The 21,984-nt window shown below is 34.0% G+C and overlaps 2 protein-coding genes and 1 non-coding gene across 4 annotated transcripts in view; 2 read left to right on the forward strand and 1 right to left on the reverse strand.

The window, feature by feature from the left end:
• Positions 1-21,984, forward strand: part of LOC106619923 (otoferlin) — a 126,794-nt gene that overhangs the window by 12,772 nt on the left and 92,038 nt on the right. The window lies entirely within an intron of this gene.
• TRNAR-CCU (transfer RNA arginine (anticodon CCU)) lies at positions 2,143-2,215 on the forward strand. Its single transcript has one exon. It is a non-coding gene; the product is annotated as a tRNA-Arg (tRNA).
• LOC106619921 (protamine-like protein 99C) lies at positions 16,849-17,848 on the reverse strand. The gene is made up of 3 exons (XM_014238251.3): positions 17,531-17,848; positions 17,094-17,465; positions 16,849-17,032 (listed from the first exon to the last, which is right to left on the reverse strand). The coding sequence occupies exons 1-3, from the start codon at positions 17,696-17,698 to the stop codon at positions 16,955-16,957; spliced, it is 618 nt and encodes a 205-aa protein (XP_014093726.1). The 5' UTR covers positions 17,699-17,848; the 3' UTR covers positions 16,849-16,954.

Below are 21,984 nucleotides of genomic sequence, written 5' to 3' on the forward strand. Positions count from 1 at the left end.
GTGCGATATACATACGATGTTTTTGATACGAATTCTTTTTGTATCACAAATAAATATTTGATGAATAGGGTTATGACACTGTCGAGGTTTTAGACTTTGGGTACAAATACTGGAAATAAATATACATAATATTTACATGCATAGTACATATTTATTTATAACTTCATAATATATTGATATGTAGAAATAAAGAAAATGTAAAGGCGCTTACGGGGTTTCCGAAAAGTGGCATATTCATGCCTTGGAAATATCGTTGTGCAACAAAATAATAAATGATTGTGCTCCATACATTTAATATATATAAATTATGATCACATATATATATATATATATATTTGTATTTGTGAGTATACCACCCAAAATCATTGACATATAAAAATAAATTTAGCTTTGTGCAAATATCATCAGAATAAAGGACGAAGATACTTTTTGGACTTCATTAGACTGGCTGAGTGATGTTCACATCGTTTGTAGTCATATTCATTCAACTATTGCTTTTAAGCGGGAAGTAATTCTGTCATGTCCGTCAATTTGACACAGAGAACTCGTTAAGTGATGTATAGTGCCACAGTGTTGGTAAAGAAGATCCTTGAGCGAGCTTAAATAATAATATTTTCAGCTTTGAGCTTCTTATTTTCAACATACGTATGATTAGGCTAAAAATTTTGCACCAAAAGAAATAAAATTTTTGTTTTAAATTAACAGTTCAGAACTCAACATTCTTAAAGTATTTCTTTTTATACTCTTGCAACATGTTGCTACAGAGTATAATAGTTTTGTTCACCTAAAGGTTGCTTGTATCACCTAAAAGTAATATAGATACATACCGAATTATATATAAATGATCGGCATGACGAGACGAGTTGAAATCCGAGTTACTGTCTGTCTGTGCAAGCGATAACTTGAGTAAAAACTGAGACATCTTAAAAAGCTTGGTACACATGTTCCGTAATAAAAAAAGTGACTGCGGGTTCGTAAATGGGCTTAATCGCACCAATGCCACGCGCACAAAACCCCATCCGTCGAAAACCGATTTCAGTCAAATTCGGTAGGTAATATTATCCTGACATTCCTACAATACAGGCGAAATCAGACAAAAATCGCGTATACTTCCCATATAACACAATTTTAAATTCCATCTCATTCTTTTACCTTCTAGTGTACAAATTAAGAACCAATCAATGTATGCGGATAAAGCTTTGCACAAATAGTGCTCTCTAGGTATTTTATCTTACGCTCAAAAATTGTACCTTTTCAAGAACCCAGACGCAAAATATATGAACCCCAGTACGTATGACTGACTTTTTGCCGAAAATATCGGTCAATCAGCGAGATATATTATTGAACTTCGGGATAAGGTTTCTTTGATAATAATATACCCTTTTGTTAAAAATGGGTTGAATTGGACCAATACTTCCCTTAGCCCCCATATACCTGATATAAATATTTTCTAACTTTCAGTTGGCCAAAATACTAGTTATTTTAAATAAATTGAGAAAGCCTGTTTTTCTAGTAAGAGTGTATATTTGTGTATGACTTGTCTTAGTGCTCATATGATCAGATCAGCCCTTCCATTTCTCTGCCCCCAATGATTTTAGTAAAATTTTCGCTGAAAGGATGTAAAATATAGTAATAAAACTAAGTGCGTCTATGACCTTAAAAAAAAAAAAAGTTAATAACAAATTTGTTAGTAATACATCACGATTTCGGCGAACAATGAAGTTAAACCCTTTCGCTATATTTTTTAATGTTGCTAACACCAAAAGGTATTTAGCAGGCTTTGATCCTTGTAAGTTACTAGAGTATGAAATGTTCGGTTACACTCGAACTTAGCCCTTACTTACTTGCTCATTATTACATTTGATTATATATTATCACATCTAGTCATTTTGTGTTGTGGCCTCAGAATGTAATAAGTTAACCCGAATTCAGTTCGTATGCAGCACGCATTGTGCTTTTAAAACTACGTTTTAGTACCTGAAAATACATGTTCCATTATTTTCTTTAAACCATCTGTGTAAATACAGGTCAATATTTTTAGTTGTATACTCCTGCTATTGTGCTCTTGCTAGATATCTCTTAATGACATATATACATATGTATTACCCGCTTGTGTAATCAGTTGTTACATAATTATATGTTGCCCCAGTGGCCCAATGGATAAGGCACCGGCCTCCTAAGCCGGGGATTGTGGGTTCGAGTCCCATCTGGGGTACATTATTTGCACGTTTAATTTTTTGAATAAATAAGATGACTTTTTTAAGGTCATTGACCTGGTATAAAACAAATAAGTAAAGCAATCTTGAATCTTAGCCCCTGCAGCAGACCCCGCGTATTCAAAACAACACGAAAAAGGTAATATGTTTTCAATTTTAGTTTGTGAGCTGTTTTAAATCATAAATTTCTGAGGAATTTGAAAAAAGGTGCTCTAATATTTATCCATTAAAGCTAACGATGTTAGAGCTTTGTGGTTGAACGTAAAAGCAAATGGCACTCACTTACCCAAGGACATGGTGCAGACAGATTTTATAAAATTATTTATTTACCATATTTACCTGCTATGTAAATACCTGCACTCAACATGCACGATTCTACATTACAGTGCTCCTTAAATATAAGAACAGCAGTTTGTACTGTATATATATTAATAAATCAATTAAAATTACAATATATCAGCCCTTATGTCAATACTACTTAAGTCAAAGATGTTTCTTTTACAGCTCTTTTACGAATTTACAAGTAGATGAAATAAAAAAAGTTTTGCCCGAAATCGAGGTGGATTTTAACCCTTAAAAAATCAACCACCAAATCAACTCTACCTTTTCTATTCCCGATCGAAAACCGCCGGTAAATAATTTTTCCTTTGAATTTTTAACTTCCCGCTAAGAAAATTGAAAATTTTCTAAAAATCGGGAAGATATTGGTTTCACCTCATTTTGCAAAAATCGAGTTCTCAACAGATCTCGACGTTTTGAGGGTCGAGGAAGCTTCCCCGAACATTTCTACGATGATGTCCGTATGTCTGTATGTATGTGTGGATGTATGTGTGTGTGTGTGGATGTATGTGACCCTCTTATAACTTTTAAACGGCTTTTAAACTAAACGGCATTCCAAAGGGTTTCATTGCACTTGAATTTCGTGTGAGTTTGGACCCAATCGGACCAGTAGATTTTGAGAAATCTCAAAAATAAAAATTTTGAAAAATTTCTTCCAAACGACTTGACCGATCGACACCAAAAACTAATCAGTTCTAAACCTTGAAAAAACACATCGTTTGCCGCAAACCGGGTCGAAATCGGTTGATTTACTTGCGAAATATTGAAAACGAAAAATTTCGAAGAGCTCAAAAGCAGTGAAAAAAGCGAAATTTGAACGTTAGCGTATGAAATTAGCGGGAAGTTGCAAGGATGGCCCTTGAGGCCAACCGTTTTCCACATTTTTTTTATCTTATCATCCTTTTCCAATGGGTCCAAATATGATCTCTTTCACTTTTTACCATTTTTAAAGGCTTCAGCACTAGCCACTTTCAGAATCCTTGCCTCAAACCCAAAATATATATACCATATCATACACATACTTACATAGTATTAGAGAATTAGAGAGTAAATCCTAAAAAATTTAACTTTTATGGCCACCGGAATGCGCAAGCATAAATAAGTTGCCTTTCAATAACATATGTATGTGAAAATTTAATAAACGTGTATATGTTCGGCCTTGTTTATTTATACATACATACATATATATTGTATATACTACACATACATGTAGTAGGTATATTGATGCCTCGGGCAATACGGTATATAAAGTACTTTCAAAGGAATGCAAACGACGAAATGCGAAATTTATGCTTTATTGCAAACTGAATTGTAAGTTAGGCATTCAACGCTGTGGAATCACAAAACCCTGCCATTTATACGCAATGCTACATAGAACATATATACTTGTACGTAACACATACATAAATATGTTCTACATAGAAATATACCATATAACAGATAGCATATGAATGCATATGAACATCTGTTTATGAATATTATTTGTATGCTATGGCGGCAAAGTTTTAGAGCTAAATATATTTACGTTTTCTATATTTTGCTACAATGGCATTCAAATCAACACTCGGTTATGAATTACAAGTATGGTTCTATCAGTTCCTAAATCCAGAGGAATCATGGAAAAAACTTCGAAAAAATCCGAATTTGTATATTGAAATGTAGAATTCCCTGCTAAGGTTCCATTACTAGCCAAATCGATCAGTTTAATAAAGCCGTATAACCTTTTCAGGCTGAAACTATAGGTTTTTTACACTTCATTAACTATTGGTTTAGTAGAAATACCACTCATTATATTTTATATTGAAGATTTTTTTTCAATGCCTAAATAATACCAAAATTGTTTAATATGAGAAGTCTTACATAAGAATAGCTAGGAATCTATAGAAACTTTGTAAATAATATATATGGCAACCCCTGGAAGTTAACTAAATGTTAAATCATATGTTAATTACCTGATAACGTTTCCCAGAGATTTTTGAATTGACAAAACTAACTAAAACTCTTATGGACGTAAGATCCGTTTCTTATGCTTAGGACTAATGAGTTGCAACGTGTGGTTGGGTTAGTTTTCGTGTTAAAGCTTTCAAATCATTGCAGTTTCAGGAAGACGCGACTTGATGCGTCATAACAATTACCTCGCAGGAGAAGCACTTGTCTACAAGCTCACCACTTCGAAGTAAATTGTTTTTGTTGCAGTCGCATGTATTAATTTCAATAAACGAAGTCTTGATTTTTTCTTTTCTCCATTTATACATACCTATGCTCTTCCTTTAGGGAAATTCAGATTTCACAATTTAAAGTTTTTCCTCACTGAAAATAATATTTTCTATGTCAAGGCTTTTTCAATGATTTTTACATTCACCAAAAATAGCATGCATATGCAAATATTTATCATTGATGTTTACACCTCTAATATAAACTTAGCTGAACTTGAACAGATAAATAGAGAGAGTAACTTGTTCTATGTCACTGCCAAATAGCTATAAGTTTTAATAAGAAGCTTGTTCTTATAATTAGTGCTTTTAAAACTACGTTTTATTTTTTTATTTCTACATTTTCCATTATTTTCATTAAACCATCTGTGTAAATACAGGTCAATATTTTTAGTTGTATACTCCTGCTCTTGTGCTCTTGCTAGATATCTCTTAATGACATATGAAATGACTAGTACCTAATCTATAAAAGAAAAAGAAAAAACATTTACTTCGATTGCACCGAAACTATAATACCGTTCACAAATAAAAGTTTCCAAATGAGTACCTGGTTTTGTTATGTCAGTTTGTATGACAGTTATATGCTATAGTGATCCGATATCGACGGTTTCGACAAAAGATTAGAAAGAAAACAACGTACGCAAAATTTCAGATCGATATCTCAAGAGCTGAGGGACCTAGTTCGCGTATATACCATCGTCAAGCTGATCATTTATGTATAAATTTTATATGTTAGGTGTTATAAACTTCGTACCAAATTTATATACCCTGTTCATGGTATATAATAGAGCCCTAGACCTTTTCGTTTTTCTCCTAGTAGTTGATGGAGATCACACCTTAAAAATCCCAGAGGATGGTGGCTATCGGACTGACAACACAGTCTTTTAGTAAAGTCAACTGTTTCGAATGTCATCTTTGGTCACGAATCGAATCACCGAGCGATATTACTCTCTTTCCATTTTTTAAAATACGTAGACACCCCGTCTGTTACAGGTGGTCAAAACAAAACTACGAGTTCTGCAAGAGTTTGGCTGAAGTTTTGACAGCAGCCGTCTACGAAAACATGCCTTACAATCGTTAATTTTATTTGCGACAATGGAGCCATTAGTAGTTGAATCTAAGTAGTCATCGGACCAGCCTCGTATGTAATACAAGTGTAGCGGAACATACTTATTATTAATTGAAACCGTTTAACGACTCCTAAAGTTAAGCAAATTATATATATCAGACAGTTTTAATTCGAACTGCATTCAACACTTAATACTGTTATTAATATATTATTTCACGGTTAAGTGAGGTTAAAATTTTTTATTGATATATTGTAGCATATTAAAACAGCTAATGTTTGTCTATAAAATAGTCGTTAATCATTCAAATAAAATTCCTCATGACAGAAATTGTATATATTGTATATGTACCAGATATGAAACGACTTCCTCTTGTTATTTTAGGGTAGTACGATTGCTGCTTTTATACTCTTACAATATTTTGCACTGAGTGATGATGGGTTTTTTCACCAAAACGATTAGGATGATAAGGATGACTGCTGCTCTCCGTGCAATCGATATCTTTGGGACATATTGATAAAACATGGTACACCTATTCCTTGACACACTAAGAAGATGGGCTAAATAAGGCCGTTTCTTGGCGCACAAAATACCGTTAATGGATGATAACGCATTATTTGCAAATCTCATAAGATTTCTTTTGAAGAAATAACTGATCACAAACTGGTTTCGTGTAATGTATTTAGATAATGCTTTTATATAATTTTGGAATTTAGCTGCCAAACACCCCCATTAATATTAACTATAAATCCCCATAAACATTAACTATAAACCGCAGTTCTTTCAAGGTCGTGCATAAGCGCTGTTTGACTTTATCCGTCGTTATCATATATGATACTCGTAACATATTATATATGTACATATATAAATTGCAAAAACATGTAAGTTCTTGCCAAGACGAAAACTTTTAATTACTGCAGGAAAACATGCGCAGCCACAGTCCTCGGCAATGTATTCTTCGCATATGTATTGAAAAGTTTTATACAGTTATTATGATGACAAAGCATACTTTGACAACATTCGACGCGTGACAGCTGCAGTTGACTATTTTGACGAACTCATCGGTTTGAAAACGCCAGCAATGTTTGCTGAAATATATGCATCTACATCTAATGTACATGTGTATGTAAACACATATATTTATTTGTGTCATGTATACGGTGTTTTAAAAGGTATAAAAATTAATTTGATAATAAATGAAATACAGAAAAATGTATGAAAGTGATAGAATTTAATATTTCATATAATGTTTGGTAATTGGATGATTTTACGTCATTTAGTACTTCGAACTAATTTTGATAGTGTTTGGGTTCCCATCAATTAAAAATTCCACCATTATTCGGCCTAACCTAGGCAAAACGTCGGCTCCATATTTAGCTTTCGTCAAGTATCAATATACCATAAATACATGATTTTTAAACAATGAACTATGAAGATTTTTACTTCCTTAAAGTCTACTGAACTTGAATGGCAAACGCTTACATTTATTTTGACAGCTCGTTAGCTCGCAAACCTGCTTCTATTCTCTAAAATAATATAATATAAGGTTGACAATTTGAACAAGCAATGACAGACGGCTAAGTATTATTTTGACGTAGTTTTAAAAACACTTTTCTTGCTTGAGATAAAATTATATTTGATTTTTTTTAAATATAGAACACACATGAATATATATAAGGGTCTTCGTTATTTCCCTAATTTAATTTCTATTTTGTTTTTTTTTTGCAAACGCCGCATACATTTTCAGCTTTTGCCCCAAAATAAACATTTCTCCACACTTCTGTGCCATCTAATAGGACGGGAATAATAAGAGACTTATAGAGCGTAATTTTTGTTCGTCGAGAGAGAGTTCTGCTTCTCAATTGCCTACCGATCCCAAAGAAACACCTGTTGGCAAGAGATATTCTGCGATTAGATTGTTGGTGGAATTTATGCTGGTTCTGAGGTAGACAAATATAACTTTCAACAAAGATGCATTTTGTCTTGATTTAAGTCACTCTGTTTGTGGAGAAAAACTCCAGAATATGCCGTATTGTTAAAATTTGTTTCTATGGAGGATTTGACAGGTCTAAAGACACACTGATAAGGTCCAATCAGTTTATTTAGCCAGTAAACATCGGTTTCTAGCGATTTGTTGTTCTCAGCTGTTTTCAGTTCGTCTTGGTCGATTGGTGGGACGTGGTCGTCAACGTTTGGGGAGGGCAATATCCGAGGATTGCAACCACATCTCTTGCTGTACAGACGCTGCAACTTTGGAGTCGTGGAAATAGTCCGATATTGTCGTCTGGAATATCAGAAATACGTGTACCAAGTTTCATCAAGATATGTGCGGCATATAGCAAAGGTACAAAAAAGAAGTGAATACCACGAAGAGCAAATCGACGAGACCTATTTTATGGTAAAAGACAAATCGTACAATAGTATCGAAAAAAAAAAATTAATGATAAAATCAAAATTGGCCAACATAAACTAAATGCTTTTAATATTACTCACACTATGAATATTAGAGAGATGTTTCACTATATTGTGTTTGAAGAGATTTAACATAATTATAATTCAAACATTTTATTTGGAAAAAAAATGTCACTTACGTCGTTCATGCTGTTGGTGCTCTTTATATAAAAATGTATACGAGTACTTTCCTAATTCTTTTCCAAGGGTTCTACCATTCCTTTTACATTTTGGTTCTCCATTGACTTTTTGCTGTAGTTGTAGTTGAATAGAACGATGTCTACAGCCAAAGCTAATAATGTCTACAGCCTCCTCCTCCTCAAAAGAACATTTAGTCATACCGGTAGTTTGACTTGTGATACATATACAGGTATGTATAGGTAGGGATATACATATGTAATATAATAGTCATACCTTCAATGCAAATTCAACATAATTCATCTTCGTGGCTTTTGAATGTGATGCAGCTAGGACGCCACACTATCTTATATGTATATACCTTTTTACCTTTAGAGCAGCAAAAAAAATATGGAATAATTTTATATATGATATTTATGTTATAAGTTAATAATTGAATACAAATCAAACTGCACAAGATTTCACTTAGTAAACAAAGTTAGAGAGGCTTGATGTAACCTTGAGTTATATTTTCATTTAAATAATATCCTAAAAGTAGCCTAAAATCATTGTAGACTTATAATGCTATATAAAAACAGTATTAAAAGTCATTTGACCTCTTATAAATTTTGAACGAATCGACTTAGATCATATTAGGCCTGTTTTGTAGATCTTTAAGTTCCCTACAAGAATAAGTTTTAATGTTTACTTTACCGTAGGGGTATTCACACCAGCTTTGTTAATTCGTTAGTCGTTATTTGGTAGTTTTTACGCGCATTTCGTTTTTGTAAAATTAACAGATTATCGTTCTTCCGAGTAATGAAGTACTAGTGTGACAAGCTTGACAATTTTTTCGTTGCTTGGTAACATCAAATCAGCTGTTTGTTTTGTCTAAAAAGTTCAAATGATTCATTGCGTAAAAACAATTTTGCTGCTCCCTTCAAACTAATATTAGACAAATTTTTCAAAAATAAGTATTTAGTAAAGTTGAATTAACTGTTTTGGAACAAAATAAAATACTGAATGCTGCTGAAACAGAGCAAACAGTATGTTCATGCATTTAACATCCGAACAAAAGAAGAAAGGACTGCTATGTTATTTATATGGTAAATCCGAAATTTTCTTTAATCTTAATATTAAGAGCTCAAACATTTCTAGAATTTTTTTCGTCATTTTCGATGATGTTTTTAAGTCTTTTTGGCCCACCCTAACATACATACGTGTTTAGTTATATTTCCGCAAGTATATAATATGTATGTATGATACTGTGCATATACACCAAGTTTTATTTACATTGTTTCAAATAATGGGAATGAAAAGCATGAATCGCAGCTGCCTTTTGAGCGCATAAGTTTCTACTTAGCTTGGAAACTTGAATACGCTGGAATAAATTGCGAGATGATGCAAAACTAATTTCAAACACTCATAACAGGAAATGTAAAAAAAATGTATTTATGTATCTTTCATTTTCTGCCTGAAATATGTATGAATTTATATGTTACAAGATAATACAATAATTGTAGACGAAGCTTTGCGCTCTTCGAGATATTGCCATATTTTGCATATCTAACTGTTGCTTCTACTGTCCTTAAAATGTTCAGAATGAAAGGAAGAACTGTTTTAAATAAGAATGCTTCTTAGCACTTATTTTAGTGGGTGTAGTAAGATTGGACCATTCTAATACAAACTAAACAGTTGTTCTCAAAAATGCTTTAAATGATATACAACTATCTTATAAAATGATATTAAAATCATAACGTAAATTTTCGTTCGTCTGATGGATAGTGAATATCTGAAACATTTAGAGGTGCGCATAATGATAAGTAATGCATTGCGTCATCCGTCTTATGAACCTATTTGCTGGTTATGAATCTGTCCCAGAGGGTCAGAAAGAGTTATACCTATAACATAAGTTATAAGGGACTATAGATAAACGTCTTGTTAAAACTTAATAACAATATGCTCACTAAATCACAAATCACGCGATGTTTGTGTGCACGAAAACCGTGCACAGAACCCTAATCATGACTGCAAAATTAAATATTTATGACTAACAAGCTCATATTTTCATGAATAAGGTCATAATATGGACACTTGAAAGCATTAAAATTTGCAAAGATATCCACTGCACATAAACATTTTTTGATTTTGTAGAGCTGTATAATCATTGTTATAAATAAAACTCCAAAAAAATATACTATGAATAAAATTCCTTAATCGGCGTTCATTTAATTATTCTGAAATATAAATTGAATGAACTGGATTGGATTGACTTATAGCTCTTAATTCGCTGATGGATGTTATTCACAGCACTCTTTTCCATTTTTTGGATATATTTATTAAAGTTTTCTTGTTTCCTGCCGTGGATGGACCTTCTATTAAATATACTCATGCTTTATGTTGACCGAAAAGTGATTGAACCAAGGTTTTGCGAAATTATAGTGCTCATCCCTATACACAGCACCGTGTAGCTTTGTATGTTCTCAAACACCTTTCAGCTCAGGTCAAGCTTTACCTCCTTTTAGGTAAAATTTTACGTTTTCTCACTAAATCTTAAAAATATATGTAATATTATTGCATGGTAACTACAACATATGCCTTAAATTTTGTAACACTATGTGCACGAAATCCCATCAACTAATCTCTTTTAATCCTTCTTTGCTATTTCAGCTGTTGACGTAAGCGAAATTCTGAACGCAAATCTGTTTCGATTGCTTTCAAGCCCAACATACTTTTCTGTTAACATATACATTTTCATTGCCATTAGTCGAAGAATTGTAAAAATTAAATTGTGTATGTGTTATATACTCGTATATTATGTAGTCTTTTTTATGCACAAATAAATGTATATGCGAAAATAAAAAACCATCCCAAACGTCGAAAGTTTTCACCGGATTATTTGGCCACGTTTGATGCACCACTTTGCTGAAATTGGTGGTATTTATCTAACTGTTAACACAGTAATATATGTATGTATATAGATAAAGTACGTTCATATGCTTAAATCCCGTCTCTGCTGACTTAAATGCCACTTATGCATAATGTCTTTCCGAGCAAATGTCAAAAGCTGTGGATTTAGTTTTAGGAGTAACACCCATTCGCTTCTTCCTAATTTTTGTATGAAGAAGTAAAGGTAAAAGGTAATAGTTTTTGGTATCTATATGTACATACGCATGTTTCGGATTAGCAAAAGTTGTGTGTTTTTATGCATTAAAAGATATTGCGACAACGATTTCCACTGATTACCTCATAATTTCCTCAAAGGTGCAGCAAAACTTTATTTATACATACATGTATGTGTGTATGTATTCAGTTAAAGTTGTAACAATAAATGTTTTGCACGGATTAAAGAAATACAAGGACGTTATGAAAGTTAATCCGCTTTGTGGACTGGCCATCCGCGTACCTGCAAATATTTATGCAACCTAAATGCGCGTATTTACAAAATCTTGGAAACCAGCACATCGAACAAGCGACTGGTTAACATAACATAACATACAAAGGGTATAAAAATATAGGATAACAGGTTAAAATAGTTTGAATAGAGAAGTCAAAAGTAAATGTACTCGAAAATGTAGATGATTATATGGTCGTGAGGGTATTAGCAAACCTGACTGAGCGCATTTATATTTAAGTGACAATGTAAAGGGGGGAAGTACTCTTAGAGCGCCAAAAAAATGACTTTTTCGCAATTTATTTTTTGGAAATGATATCATCCATATATAGGTCGACGTTTGAAAAATTAAAAAAAATTACATTTCTACATTATAAATGTTGTTGTTTAATTGACCGCAAATCGAAAACATCATTATACCCTGAAATTTGTAACACCAAGCAGGAAATATCGGAGACCCTATAAAGTATATACATATATAAATGATCAGCATAATGAACTTAGTCGATTTTGCCATGTCCGCCTGGCTGCCTGCCTGTATACATACATATATACGATCTAGTCCCTGAGTGTTGAAAATATCGATCTAAAATTTTGCACCTGTTCTATTCTCCCCAAGGAGCCGCTAATTTGTAGTAACAGCCGATATCGCACCACTATAGCATAAAGCTGCTATACAAACTGAATGATCGAAATCAAGAGCTTGTATGGAAAATTTTTCCATTTGATGAAATATCTTCACAAAATTTGGAATAGATTGTTATCTAATCATACAAAATGAACGATCGGAAGGAAGTGCTTGTAAGGAACCGTTTGTATATGTGAAGGGTATTATAGTTTCGGTGCAACCGAAGTTAACGTTTTTTCTTTTTGTCCGTGGTCTATCTAAAGTAGTTTTTTATGCCGCTAAAATAAAAGCTGGCTGGAGAAAATCGGTTTACTATATTTTCCGAAATCCTTTACGTCAAGTTAAAAACCGTGGTTTCGCGTTTCGCTTTTTTAAGTTTGCGGTTTTAGGTCTTTCGGCTCGGTCCCGTCTATTTTCAAGTGGCATATGTATCTTCCATCAAAAAAACGATCGGCTTTTGAAATTTGCAATATTTTCTTCAACAATATTCATATCGAATAAAACAAATCGATTTTTTAAAATGTCTTCTGGTACTTTCCGCTTAAAGAAAGACAAGTAAGGCAAGACAAAGTTCGGGTGCAACCGAATATTTTATACTCTCGAAATTTCCGACTAGGGAACTAACCAAAATATATTAAATTTAATACAAGAAAAATTTATATTGATATAGAAAAATATCAACCAGAGAATCGGGAATCATTGTTTGAGGGATATGGGTCTGGTTTGATGCATTACATTTTGGTAATACTCTTAATACAGTTACAATTACTTAATACAGAAAAAAACTTATAGGTATTATTTAAGTCTCCAACAATAATCAGCTAGCATTCCTGCACCCATTTACCCTGATAGCGTTTCTCCACTAAGGAAATGTCCTGATGGAACCTCTCTAATTCGTCACACACAACACCCAAAATTTCCGGAAAGAAATCTAGATGAGTGTCTAGTAAATGTATTTTTAAGGGCCTATTACACCTCAAAGCTTTATATGACATTATAAGTTCATTTATGAAGTCTTTGTAATTTTCCGATTTATGGTTTGCTAGAAATATTTAGACAACGTTCACAAAAGATTTCCAGTCGAGCTTTTCCTTTCAATTTTCTTCAAAGCTCTTATCCTTTATCAGTTCCTGTATTTGTGGAGGTCCAGGATAATTTCTCTTTCAGATATACAATAGCACACGCTGTTCGCCACGATGTGGTCTGGGTCTGTTGGCCGAAAACAAGTTTGGTTACTGGGTCGTGTTTTTGAACTTGGTTGTAATGCCCTTTGTTTGAGTCAAACAAAAATAACAATCACTTACTTGCTCCTTTGGTTCGGTACAAATCCTTGACATGCAAATGTTAAAACACTTTTGTGGCAAACATCTAATATAATGATATAATAAAATAATTTTAAATTGTAAAACTTATAGTTAGGAAATTTACTGCTCTACAAAAATGGTCACTTATTTTTTTTTTTATTAATATTATTTTTTCATTGATGTTTAACGATGGATGTCTCGTATACGGCCAACTTAATCGAAAAATTATACCAGACGTTATTATCTTTTAAACGGTTAGATTTACGAAAAAAGGGTAAGAGGCTATTTTGTAGGGCATTCAATTTCATACAAAATCTATATTTTTCAGAGTACAAGCGAAAAAAAATAGTTTTCTCCGCCCCACCATTATGTATATGTGTATTTTGTTCCCATGAAACTAAGATAGCACTTTTCGACAAAGAAAGGGGAGAAATAATGGAATGTGAATATTAATCAGATGGCTAGAGCTTTGACATTTCTTCAAAAAACATTGTGCTGCTTGAAATTTTATAGACTATTTCAGAAGAATTTGAAAATAATAAAAAAGAAAGAAATTCATAGTAGGTTGAAACTTTCGGAAACGAAAGAAAAACTAACGAACATCAAAGAAAAATAATTATTTTTATAAAATTAAATTAAAATATAATTAAAATTATAATTTTCGGGCGATCTTAGGTCGGTTTATCACGATTTCCGGAAAGTTATATGGCAATAACGTAGGTACTGAAAGCAACTACAACATTTGTATATATACTTTTTACACAACCTCAAACTTTATTTAAAAAATTAGAATAACCAAGTTTTTGGGTTTTTTATTTTTATCTTGTACAAAAAAAATTTCTTTAACGAAATTTGGAGTAAATTTACCTTCTTATGTCTCAAATACACTGTATTTTTTTAAAATTAAAATATTTATTTTCTCCTCTTTTTTACCTACTATGATTGTTTTTGTTTTTGAAAATTATCTATCCGGATCTATTACTATAACTTTTTCAAACGTAAAGCGGTAAGGCAAGCGTATCAACGAAAGTTACACTAAACAAATTCTTAAAAGTCGCTAAACGGTTTAAAAAACTCTCTGAAAGAATTTGAAGCATTAATATAAATATGTTTTGTTAAAAGTGACATGTAGGTGAAATAGTATACAATATATATTTTTTCATTTATTTATTAATAAATCTAGCTGCAGTTTTGGTTGGTTTCACTAGAACAGGATGAACAAGATTCTCTACATAAAGTTAGTTATCAAATAACGGCAAAATATATCTTAAGAACATGATTAGTATACCATAAAAAATAACTACCAGTAATCTTTACGGAGTATAAATATAGAAAGAGGCTCGAAACCTCCAAAAATTCAATCCCCAAACAAAAACTTCCCAATATAAAAAAATCCCCAAACACAAAATGTTGTCATTGCTCAATTTGTATATATGATTTTGTTTGTAACTAGCTCAGTTATCATTTTTCATTTTTTTTTAAAGCTCAAAACTAAATTCCAACTACTAACAAGTAAGGAAGGGCTAAGTTCGGATGTAACCGAACATTTTATACTCTCGCAAAGGCAAATATTATAGGCACTGGCGTCCACATATTTAGTACTTAGGGGCTTAAACAGTTTTGGTTCAATTTAGATAATTTTTGGTCACAAGGTGGCATACTTTAAACGTATTATTCACGCTAAGTTTTACCCCGATATAATCATTGTTGCTTGATTTGCATAGTGGAAAGTGAAAGAATCAGATGGAATTTAAAATAGTGTTATATGGGAAATAGGCGTGGTTGTAGTCCGATTTCGCCTATTTTCGCACTAAAACAAATACGAAAAGAACGTTATGCACCGAGTTTGGTTGAAATCGGTTAAGCAGATCCCAAGATATGGGTTTTCACCTAAAAGTGGGCTGTGCCACGCCCACTGACTAATTTTGAACGCGGTTCCTATAAAGTCATCTCATACCATCTCAGAGATAAAATGTAATGTCTCTGGCGTGTTTAGTGCTTGATTTATCGCGCATTTAGTAGTTTTTAACAGTACCGTTATATGGGGAGTGGGCGGAGTTGCCACCCGATTTCAACTATTTTCACACCGTAATTGAAGTGCTAAAAACATTTGCTTCCAGTGCATTTTGTTATTATAGCATTAGCGGTTTAGATATGCACATTAAACCTATTAGAGGCGGGACCACGCCCACTTAAAAAAAAATTTAACTGCAGATGCCCCTCCCTAATGTGATCCTATAACAGTCTTGTATTTTATTGCGGAGCTTAGTTATGGCAATTTATTTGTTTTTGATAATTTGCGTTTTGTGGGCGTGGCAGTGGTCCGATTACGCCCATCTGCAATACCACCCGTCTCACGGTACCAAGAAACATGTCTACCAAGTTTCATAAAGATATCTCCATTTTTACTCAAGTTAGAGCTTGCACGGACGGACGGACGGACAGTCACCCGGATTTCAACTAGTCTCTTCATCCTGATCATTTATATATATATAACCCTATATCTAACTCGATTAGTTTTAGGTGATACAAACAACCGTTAGGTGAACAAAACTATTATACTCTGTAGCAACAGGTTGCGAGAATATAAAAATAGTCAACCTATTTATAAATAATTGTATTTGACTGTGAGAGTTAGTTTAATAGTGAGAAGAGACTGGCGCCCTGCGTTGTAAGAGTTGCACAGCGGACTCTTTTTCTACGGGAAATATCCAATTTTCGAGAATATCCCACGGTACGGACGGTAATAGCAGGCGGCAAAAGCGGTTGTTCATTTACATTGCGCTCTCATAAGAAAGGTCATATCAGCTGATACGGTCTACCGCTTTTCGTCGGTCACTAACTGAAGCATTAGGAACATCGCGTTTACAACAGCGTTATGTCTTTGGAACATGTAATACGGTTATGCCTCTTTAGGTTTTCGCACAAAAGTCGTTAGAAATACCAACATAAAAATTACAATATAAAATAAAAATAAACGAAAAGAGCATGAAAAGAGATGAGGTAGGAAGATACGTATCTAGTATGTATGTTTAAAGAAATAAATATCTGGCGCCAAGCAACTTCTAACCTGTAAAAGTAACGGAAAATAAAAATGGAAAATTAATGAAATTACCGACTTATGTTTTCTACACACTATCATTTTGCACATTTTTATTTAGAAAATAGCATAGTTTCACATTAACAATTTGTTAGACAGACAATAATTAGCTTCACTTATAGATTTTAACACCGCCTCTTCTTTCGGAACGATCGGCAAATGGCGCTCCTCTTCTTGCGCTTACTCTTTGACATTTTACAAGCCTATTGAGAAGAGAAATATTTTTTTTTTGTATTGATTTGCAACTATTAACAATTTATGTACCTGACGCATGTAACGCCGTTTACACTCAGGCGACAATGAGCACCATCTACGCGCACCCTTTTGAACCGTCTCCTGAGGGCTGAGCCCACAATGTTTACGTCTGTAGGCGCGTAGGAAATTCAAATAAGCATTCGCTGTCACTGGACCGGGTTTCATGCAACGTTTACGCTTTCTACCACATCTACGTCTGCGTGGTCGCGACCGACGGCGACAACTACGACGACGCTTTGGCCGACGCTTTCTTCGGCAGCTGGATCGTTTACGCCTCTTCGGCCGGCAACTACGGCGCTTTCGTCGTTTAGGCCGGCATGAGCGACGCCTGCGCTTTGGACGACAGCTGCGACGTTTCTTGCGCCGAGGTCTTTTACAAGCCTGTACACATTCATATGTATATTTAAGTAGTAGTTAGTTATAGATTGGTTCGTTTGTTTACGTACCATTGCCCGATATTTGGCTTTCTGTTTACAGGAGAGTCGATTCCAAGCCTTCGCACCTTGTCGCACTGTCTCCACTGCCGACATACCACAGCATTTCTTTCTGAATTCTCGCAGAAAATTTAAGTAACCATTGCTAGTGATAGGGCCCGGTCGCATGCAACGACTCATGATTTGTATACAATTAAAAAATAGATTTTAACGAACCAAAGCAGTAAAATTTGACTAAAAAATTTTGTATCGTTTTAATAAAATTTCTTTTTACAAAAAATGTAATTCAATTGACTGTAATTTTCAGATGTCGAGTATTTCAAAGCTTGCGAAGATTATTTTTAACATTGAGTGAGCGTTGTAAGTGAAAGCAAGGTCTATGTGGCCCCAACGTTCATAGATGATGTGGCCCCTCTTCGTTTATCCGGTTGATGTTAACATAAAAGGTACACTGACATTTTGAGGAAGTTCTTAGGTTTTTGTATATGTATTCGTGCAGCAAATATCAGTTATGAAGAAATTAAATATATTTCCTTTAAAATAAAATATAAATATATATTTACGTATTACGTATAAGTATACACACAAATGCATCTTTATACTCTTGCAATATGTTGAGTAGTAGTAGTGAGTATTATAGTTTTGTTCACCTAACTGTTGTTTGTATCAACTAAAACTAAGCGAGATCGGTTGCTTGTCTGTCTGTCCACTGCCCATCTGTCCGACCGTAAATCCGTGCAACCGTAGGAAATATTGACGAAACTTGGTATACGTGTTCCTTGGCATCACAAAAAATTCGGTGCTGTAAATGCCACGCCCACAAAATGTTTGGTACAGTGTATAGCAGGAGGGGGGAATCTGTGGCATAAAAAGTGGACCTGGCCCCGCCTCCAAATAAGATGAATGTACATATCTAATAAATTACTAAATGTATATTAACCAAATTCACTCAAGAACATCTTTTCGGCAGATACTCTGACTATTTAAATTGTAAAAGCGGATAATAACCCACCCCGTCCTCATTTAACGATAATGTTGAAATTTATTTAAAGTACGATATATCACCAAGTAAATATGTCAGAATCATTTAATTTCACATCCTATATTGTATATATGAGCTTCATAGAAGCCGGTATAAAAATTAACCAGGAACGTGGCACTGCCCACCTTAAAAAATATAGCTCAGGAACTACTTAAGCAATTATAACAAAATTTCGTGATCAACATTATATATAGCAATTTTTAAATTCAATCTGATTCTATAGAAGAAGAAGAATGCAGGTCATTGCTTTTAAACGGTCTCTATGAATTTTTTAGAGAAAATATTTGTCCTATTATTGAAGTGTCTTATGGAAGATTTCAGGCATTAAACGCTTTATTCAGCTACAATTATTTTAAGCTGAATAATTGCTGAAGGCAGAAAAACTTGGAGTTGTGTTTCAGCCAAAGCCACTAACCCTTTTTATACCCTGTACAGGGTATATTAAGTTTGCCACAATGTTTGTAACTTTCAAAAGGAATCCTCGGAGACCCTATATACACTTTTTAATATAAATGAGTAGTATGACGAGCTGAGCCGATTTAGTATGCCCGTCTGTACGTCCGTCCGTCTGTCTGTACCTACGCAAACTAGTCCCTCAGTATTACTGATATTGATCTAAAATTTTGCACATGTCCTTTTCTCTTCAAGAGATCATTTGCTCATTTTTTGGAACCGCCGATATCTAATCACTATAACATATAGCAGCCATATAAACTGAACGATAAGAATTAAGTGCTTCTGCGGAAAATATTTCCATTTAACGAGATATTTTTATCAAATTTGGCCTGGATTATTGTCTAAGACAATAATGTAATCTCCGAAGAAATTGTCCAGATCGGATCACTATAGCATATAGCTGCCCAACAGACCGATTAAAATCAAATTCTTCTAAGGCATATTTTGTATTTGTGAATGCTGGTTTAGCTCCGGTGCAACCGAAGAAAACGTGTTTTTTGGTTTAAAACTTTATTTAAGCACGAAAGCAATTTTGACTCATTGTAGGTTCCATATAAAGAACACAGGGACATCTTTTCTCTACGATTTCAACAATGATTTTAATAATATGTCATACGGATCTTTTGGGACTTACAATTAGTTCCATATCTCATTTAAACCATTCCATTTATAAAAAAGGCAGCCGAATTTTACTATTACGTAATTCAATGGCCAATTCTTTTGATAGGGTCGCACTTGGATTACTATATACAGTTCTTTGTGAAGCCAGAAAATATAAACAAGATCTTATAAGTCAACAAACCGCCTTGAGGCCAATATAAATCTGCTTAAGCATTGTGTTTCCAAATGTTTGGTTTTTCAATTCCAGATGATCCAGTTCTGAGATATAGTGGTCACCGCTCGGAGCTCCCGGAGATCAGCTGTAGGTCTTTTCCAAATAAATAATTTTACTAGTACTTAGTCTTAAAATATAGTTAAAAGATACTTAAATATGTGTATAAATTTTTGGATCAATAGTTTTAAAAGTTTTCTTAGAAAAATATCTGGAAAATTCACTTTTTTTCGACCTGTTAACTGTATATAACCCCTTATAACGAAGTAACTCGATGCCGTTGAGTAGGCTAGCCATTTCTTAATTAGCGTTGGCACGATATGGTAGATTTAGATTTTATATTAATTTATTTTTGTCAAAAAAGTTTCATAGCTTATTTTTAGATGCGATCTATGCTCCAATGGTATCGTAGCTAACTTATTGTTGAATAATTTATGAGCAATCTCCACTAAGGATCATAGAGCTCCATCTAAAAGCTCCTGTTTTAAAAATAAACCCAATTTTGCTATTATGGAAAGAAACCGAATTACAATAAAATTCTTTATCAAATTAAAGTTGCGCGGAGGGACACTCAAAAATCAGTTCCACTATATCCTGATCATAATATGTTACCCCACTAATGTCTCCAAGGTTGTTTCGAGATGGCAATATTCTGTGTTCAAAATATCGGATGATGTTCTTCTGTTACGATACTTTATAACCATTCTTAATGTTCTTATCTTAAACACACTTAACAATACAAACCGAGTGAGTTGACACATTAACATAGCAGTGAGTGTTGTCCATACTAACTTGTGGGTGTCATATAGAACCAATTGCTTGTTTATATTTTGTAACGAAGCTTTTTGCTGCCACTGCTTCTTGTGATTTGCTGAGGTATACTCGCCGTGTCCAAGGTTCGTTACAATAAATTTGTAAACTGTGGAGCTCTTTTTACAAATCGTACTTTATTAAATTTCCGTACAAAATGGTGTCTTCCGCGTTGTAGTGGCGTCACCCGATGATAGCGCTATGGCAGAGTAGCGGTTTACGTGGCCCGTTAGCGCGTCACTTTCATGCGGAATTATGAAGGGCAGGGGCAGCGGCCGCGGTGCCAAGCGTGGAGCAGGTCAGAGGATCAACTCACTACCCACTTCACACGTGAATTCCAGCATTCGTACGGTTAAGAATGAAATTCCTGCCAGAGGATCGACTAACTGCTGGAATTCACTCCTTACCGCATTAGCGTCATCCTCCTCTCCGCGCTCCCGTTGAATAGCTATTATACGATAGCGTATTCCGCTCTGCCACGCTCTGGGTGTGCTAAGCGACTTCGGATCACTTACGTTTTGCGTCCTGTGGTGATGATGTCCGACCGATTCTACTGCTGCGTAGGTTGACGCTCGTGTAGGCTTAGGTGACGATGTGCTGCTGCGTGCGTTGACGCTCGTGGCTGCTACGAAGACGACGCTCAGATGTTTCTGCCGGTGCTCGTGTAGGCTTAGGTGACGATGTCCTCCTGCGTGCGCTGTAGTCTTCGATTCCGATTCTGACTCCGCTCGTGCAGAGGATCAACTCACTACCGAGCTCACCCTTAACGAACGGCGTTTACAACATAAGGCACTAGGACTAGCCAGAGGATCCACTCACTGCTGAGTCTAGTGCCATGCGTGTGATCGCTGTTACCAAGGATAAAATGATCCGAAACTCTTTGATTTGAGAGAGCGCTGTCAAAGTCCACATTTTTTATAACATTTGACAGCGGTGCCATTAAGGAAAGAAATAAGTTTTGAGATTTTTAAATGTATTTCATGGGTATTTTTCGGTTTCCATTTTACAGAAAAATATACATAATTAAAATTATTTTAACAAGCTAGATATCCTATATGACTTCTAAATATAAGTACATGTATATTTTAATCACAAAAGATTTTCAAAATTAACGTTTAAAACTAAATTTAACAAAATATTTTAATATTTCAAAACACACAAGTTTCAACCTAAACATGATTCTTATTTCTTTTTTATATACTCAATTAACAAATATCTCTTGATAATTTATTCGTAATTACATAACATTTGCTTGGAATTCTAACCAAAATAGGTATATACGTTATCAATTAGTACTGCTAAGCAAAAGAATACTCTGCGACAAAA

The sequence above is a fragment of the Bactrocera oleae genome, chromosome 5 (genome assembly GCF_042242935.1).
Source record: "Bactrocera oleae isolate idBacOlea1 chromosome 5, idBacOlea1, whole genome shotgun sequence".
In the NCBI taxonomy this organism is placed as follows: domain Eukaryota; kingdom Metazoa; phylum Arthropoda; class Insecta; order Diptera; family Tephritidae; genus Bactrocera; species Bactrocera oleae.

Bases quoted from the DNA above. Each gene is read 5' to 3' on its own strand.
- LOC106619921 (XM_014238251.3), bottom strand. From the start codon at position 17,698: ATGAGTCGTTGCATGCGACCGGGCCCTATCACTAGCAATGGTTACTTA. The intron at 17,466-17,530 runs GTACGTAAACAA...GAATGTGTACAG, and splicing joins AAGCCAAATATCGGGCAATG to GCTTGTAAAAGACCTCGGCG. The intron at 17,033-17,093 runs GTACATAAATTG...TCTTCTCAATAG, and splicing joins AACGGCGTTACATGCGTCAG to GCTTGTAAAATGTCAAAGAG.